General features: G+C 41.7%; 1 protein-coding gene across 2 annotated transcripts in view; it reads left to right on the top strand.

Annotated features, from left to right (window-relative positions):
- The window catches only part of SLC22A3 (solute carrier family 22 member 3), a 92,220-nt gene that overhangs the window by 70,081 nt on the left and 15,947 nt on the right, over window positions 1-6,192 (top strand). For both annotated transcript variants that reach the window (XM_082475597.1, XM_082475596.1), the window contains 2 exons: window positions 3,658-3,755; window positions 3,875-4,089. In XM_082475597.1, coding sequence (XP_082331723.1) covers window positions 3,658-3,755; window positions 3,875-4,089 — 313 coding nt within the window. The remainder of the gene's footprint in view (window positions 1-3,657; window positions 3,756-3,874; window positions 4,090-6,192) is intronic.

Here is a 6,192-nt window from a genome sequence, read left to right as displayed (position 1 = left end):
ATGGGTTCGAGCCCTGGTCTGGGAAGATCCCACATGCCGCGCAGCAACATGAGCCACAACTCAGGCCCGTGAGCCACAACTACTGAGCCTGCGCGTCTGGAGCCTGTGCTCCACAACAAGAGAGGCTGCGACAGTGAGAGGCCCGCGCACCGCGATGAAGAGTGGCCCCCACTTGCCGCAACTAGAGAAAGCCCTTGCACAGAAACGAAGACCCAACACAGCCAAAAATAAATAAATTAATTAATTAATTAAAAAAAAAAAAACATTATTTAAAAAAAAAAAAAAACCATGAATAGCTGAAAAATCTACAAAGGTGTTTAAGCGTCAAATTATCTATCTGAATTGACTAGAGATTTTGAAATATGTGAAGTATGATTTCCCTTAAACTCTGGGATGTTGACATTGGATGGACCAGAAAGAAAGTAATTTGTTCAGTCTTACCTAAGAGATACAAGTCATGGCTATAGGCAGAAAATAAGAAGATTGAAGAGGAAATAAAAGAGCGTCCATAATAAATTGTTTTGAATATTGCTTTTGAAAAGAAAGGATTGTCCCTATCTGTGTGCTCTGAGTCAACAGTGATGTACATGTGTACATGAGCAGAGCTGTCAGCTCTCCCTGGAGAGAAGAGAACAGTCTGAGATGAACATGACCCGGGTCTGAGTTGTGGAAAAACCCTAAGTGAAAAGATAAGGATCACTGGAATAAGTGATACATTCATGGAGGAAAACAGCTCTCATATGATGAGTGGTTTTAATCTTGAATTTAAAGGTCCTCAAAATCTAAATTATTTTAATCAAGGCCAACTTTTCCATAAAACAGTGTTTTAACTAAAGATTAAATACTTGGTCAAGTGCATAATGTCCTTCTTTAAAATTATACAGAAGTCACCGTCAACTGCAAAGAAGTTTTCTAGAATAAAAAGCTTTTTATACAATCAGCAATGCAGTGAGAGGATTAAGAACAGAGGCTCTCCATCAACTGCCTGGATTTCAAGTCCTAGCTTAGCCACCTTCCTTCTATTGAATCCTTAGTGTCTTAAGCCTTGTTTTTCTTATCTATAAAATAGGATCAATAAAAGTACTAACTTTAGAGAGTCTTGATGAGAATTAAATGAATAATTCATGTAAAGTACTTAGCCCAGAATCTAACAAATATTGCACACTCCATAGATGTTAGCCATTTTAATGTGGGCAATATATAGAAACTAATTGTGAAAAACATTTTGGTAACTAACCATGTAATAATATACGGTCATCCCTTGGTAGCTGCGGAATACTGGTTCCACAACCCTCTGCAGATACCACAATCCTCGGATGCTCAAGACCCTTATATAGAGTGGGTCTCAGTTGATGCTCTGTATCCACAGGTTCTGCATCCACAGCTTTAACCAATCACAGGTCCCACAGTTGGTTGAATCCACAGATGCAAAACCTGTGGATGTGAAGAGCCAGCTGTATTGTTGTGATATACTAAGTTCTTTCACTTACGGTATTTCTGCTTTATTTTTGGAGCAGCAAAGGTGAAGGTAGGGGTCTTGGAATTTCGAGGATTAGCTCAGGGAACATTTTAATAAGGATTGTATTAGTACAGTACAAGTCGACTTGCTGCTGAAACACCACAAAAATACAGTGACAAAAAGGAGAAAAGTTTCTTTTTCTTTAACATGCCCACCCAGAGCTGAGTAGCCCAGCGCTTAAGGCAGCTCTGTTCCATGAGGTCCTCTAGGACCCAGGTTCCATTTACCTTGTTTCTCCATCATCGCCTGCAATAGGTTGTATAATCAAAGCCATTTCACCAGCATTGTCTTCTTCCATCCTTCAGGAAGGGAAGACAGTGAATGAAGAGCAAGCCATTTCCTTTTTAAAGGATGGGACACAGAGCTTGTACACATGGCTTCTGCTCCCACCTCACTGCTGAGATCTTAGTCACTGGGCCACCCGTGGTTGAAAGAGAGGCTAGAAAATATGACTTTAGCTAGGCTGCCATGCCCCCAACTAAAATTCCATGGGTTCTGTTATCAAAAGGGAGATGGAATCAATTAGCAGTTTTCCACCGGCATTGCTATGGTAACTACTAATATTGTTTCACTGACCCCAAGATACCGTTAATTTTGAGACACATCATCATTTTATGCACCACTCAGTAAGAAAAACCATGCTATTGAAACTGGGCACATTGCTTTCTTATCAGCCGAGTTGATAAGAAAGGACGCGTGTAGGACACATCCTAATTTCGAGATTTTTAAACTGTGAAGAATGTGTGTCTTGGTATAGAAGAAATACAGCACTGGAAAGACTTAGGAAAAGAAAGTGATCTAAAGACATCCATTTTGCAGTCTTCTTATGTGTGTGTGTGCCTTTCCTTGGAGCAAGCATAGGCAGCAGATATGCAGCTTTGGTTGACCTGTTGAGCGTAATGTTTAGAACAGGTGATTGACAAGGTATTGTACTATCAGCGTGAATTTAAGTCAAAGTCCTATGACTGCTGGTAGAGGGACTTTTGACTCAAAGTCTTGGGGAAAATTTGCCTAGATTTTCACTCATCCTGGACCAGATCTGGGGTTGAGTAAACAGACAGTGAGGGTCCTGTTTTTGCTAGCCAGGGTTCTCACTTAACAGAAGGACAAAGACCGAGGGCTATACTCTGACGGAACAGACATGGCCAAGGCACTTGACTTCCTGTCTCAACGTTCAGTCATCACCCAAACACTGGCTGAACACCAAGCACTTTGCTTGGTGCCACAATGCAGTCCCTGCCCTCCAAGAACTCCAGAGCTCATGCAGGGAGAAAAATAAGTAGACCCGTAAAGGCATGCAGTTGTGTGTGGGCTATGATAGAAGTCTGGTAAGTACAGGCACAGACTGGGGATCATCAGTTCCGAAGACCTCCCAGTGGCAGGGAAATCCGGACTGGGGAGGTGTAAGGGACTCTTCAAGCAGAAGTAACAGAATATGCAAGTGCATGGAAACGTGAAACAGTGGTCACTTCAAGGGGACCGAGTTATGATCTCTTTGGCACACAGGGCTAGAAGCAGTGGGTATGTCCAGCTTTGTTTCCTTTACAGTGCCTTAGACATAGGAGGCAAACAGCAATATTGGTTTAATCGAATTAAAGAAAAGACCAACTTCTTGGATGGCCAGATAGAGATGAGCTGAATTTTCCTGGATCAAAAAGATGCTGGATTCCAGTAAATGGACAGAAGCAAAAAGATACCCTTGGTGCCATGCTTGTTCGGGAACTTACCATTAGTCTAGCTTATTTGGCAACTTAAGGTTTGAGGATTTAATGGATAAAGGAACTTGTTTGGAACTGCTTTCACCAGTTTTATGCTTATTTTCTCCAGTTTAATAAATGCACAAATGTATTTTACTTTAGAACACACCTTTTATCCTTGTTTACTCAGAGCATATAGTACTGCTGGTATTACCATTAAGAATAGATTCTCAATGCAGCAAGCACATCTTTGTGAATTTGACCTATTACAAAGGCTAGAGAATCAAACTTCTTATTCTCAGGTTTTAAGATGTGATAGTGAAAGACCCTGGTCTGTTCAGTAAGATCATATGGTAGCTTTGAATCTGGTCAATGACAACTCTATAATATGCAGATGTTTCTTGCTGTATATTGCTACTGAAATCTGCTTCTCTCATATAGATCACTGTTACAGATGAGGAAGTTAGTAATCCATCCTTTTTAGATCTGGTGAGAACTCCCCAGATGAGGAAGTGCACACTTATACTTACGTTTGCTTGGTAAGTTTGACTTGTGACGGATTCAAAAGCTTGTGTCAAATTTACAATGCATCCCGTTCTTCAAATCAGGTTGAAGTTATCTCTTACTTGTTCGCCCTTGTCTTTCGATGTTGCTCCAGGTTCACAAGTGCTGTGGTTTATCAAGGACTTGTCATGCGCCTGGGAATTACAGGAGGCAACCTCTATATCGACTTCTTCATCTCGGGAGTTGTGGAACTGCCAGGAGCCCTCTTGATCTTACTAACCATTGAGCGTTTTGGTCGGCGCCTACCCTTTGCGGCAAGCAATATAGTGGCAGGAGTGGCATGTCTTGTCACTGCATTCTTACCAGAAGGTAATTGTCCCCTAAGTCTGTTTGGCAGCCAAGAACTTGAAAAAAATCTTAAAATAATCAAGAATGGAGAACTTATCTTTAGAAAAGGGACCATAGCATCAAAATCGTAGTGCCAGTCATGCTCTAGTGATGTCACTCTATTTTCTGCCAGACCAGCCTAACTACTTTGAGTATAAAAGGTTGGTTCTATAGATTTTTCTGTTTTCTCCATTTCTCAGTTCATTTATGGATGAAACAGATGTGTGAAATCTAGCTTGGAGTGATGTAGTTTACTTTTTTGAAAAATTTTTCATTGAAGTATAGTTGATGTACAATACATATAAGTTTCAGGTGTACAATATAGTGATTCATAACTTTTAAAGGTTATACTCCATTTATAGTTATTATAAAATACTAGCTGTATTCCCCATGTTGTACAATATATCCTTGTAGATTATTTTATACCTAATAGTTTGTACCTCTTAATCCCCTACCCCTATGTTGCCCCTCCCCGCTTCCTCTCCCCAGTGGTAACCCACTAGTTTGTTCTCTATATCTGTGAGTCTGCTTCTTTTTTGTTATGTTCACTAGTTTTTTGTATTTTTTAGATTCCACAGATAAGTGATATCATACAGTATTTGTCTTTCTCTGTCTGACTTATTTCACTTAGTATAATGCCCTCCAAGTCCATGCATGTTGCTGCAAATGGCAAAATTTCATTCTTTTTTATGGCTGAGTAGTATTCCATTGTATATGTATATACCACATCTTTATCCATTTATCTGTTGATGGACACTTAGGTTGCTTCTTGGCTATTGTAAAAACACTGCTATGAACATAGGGGTACATGTATCCTTTCAAATCAGTGCTTCTGGTTTTTTCTTGGCTATAGATCCAGGAGTGGAATTAATGTAGTTTATTTATTTTTTTTTTAAATTTTTGAAGCTTAGTGTCTTTATTAATTAATTAATTTATTTTTTTTGGCTGTGTTGGGTCTTCGTTTCTGTGCGAGGGCTTTCTCTAGTTGCGGCAAGTGGGGGCCACTCTTCATCGCGGTGCACGGGCCTCTCACTATCGCGGCCTCTCTTGTTGGGAGCACAGGCTCCAGACGCGCAGGCTCAGTAGTTGTGGCTCACGGGCCCAGCCGCTCCGCGGCATGTGGGATCCTCCCAGACCAGGGCTTGAACCCGTGTCCCCTGCATTGGCAGGCAGATTCTCAACCTCTGCGCCACCAGGGAAGCCCTGTAGTTTATTTTTGATCACCTTTATCCAACTTAATTTTGTGATATCATTGACCCTGTTTCACATTTCTTCCACGTGGCCAATCCCATGTGAAACACTGAGGTTGCAAAGGGAAGGAAAACACGTCTTGACTTCAAAAGATTGACAACCTAGTGAGGAATATAGACACTTTAATGCTCTCACAACAAACTGTGATAAATGAACGAATAGAATGAGTTACAAGATTTAGAAATAGGAAAAAAAAGGTACAAGAAGTGATTAATCCATGGGGATAGTCAGGAGGAGCTTCCCAGAGGTGAGAACTAGGCATGTATGAAGAAGGAAAAGAAATGTGCCCTACAGAAGAGAAGGCTAGGAGTGATTTTACAAAGGAAAGCATGGTTCTCAGAAGTACGCACCACCTTTGATGGTTCGGGAACCAAACGTTCTTTGTTATCACAGGAATCTCCTGGCAAGGAGGCTGAGGGATCATCCGTCACCAGTGGAGATGGCCTCACAGCCAAGGCCAAGCTAAGAGCTTGGGCGTGGTCTTGTGAGCTTCAGGTGGAGGACAGGTGCCCTCCCAGTGGCTGTTGCAGTTTGGACAATGGCAATGGGGAGGAGAGAGGCTGAGAGCAGGAATCAAGGTCGTGGCAGTCGGGCCTGAATGGGAGACGGTGATTTCAGAGATGTTTCAGAGTTAAATTGGGGGGAGGGGGGGCTTGATGACCGGTGTATGGTACAGAGGTTGTCAGTGCCTCCAAATACACTGTTAATGGAAAGCCGGTTATCTCTGCCTCAGAACACAGCGGGCACTGGACAGAGGAAGCCTTTCAAACTCCCAGGGAACGTGTGTTTTAGAGCAGATTTATTATTTCAGCATTTCAGGAGGTGTGGGGTGGG

The sequence above is a fragment of the Balaenoptera physalus genome (assembly GCF_965194825.1).
Source record: "Balaenoptera physalus genome assembly, chromosome: 9".
Classification (NCBI taxonomy): Eukaryota; Metazoa; Chordata; class Mammalia; order Artiodactyla; family Balaenopteridae; genus Balaenoptera; species Balaenoptera physalus.
This window is presented reverse-complemented; position numbering and strand designations above follow the sequence as displayed.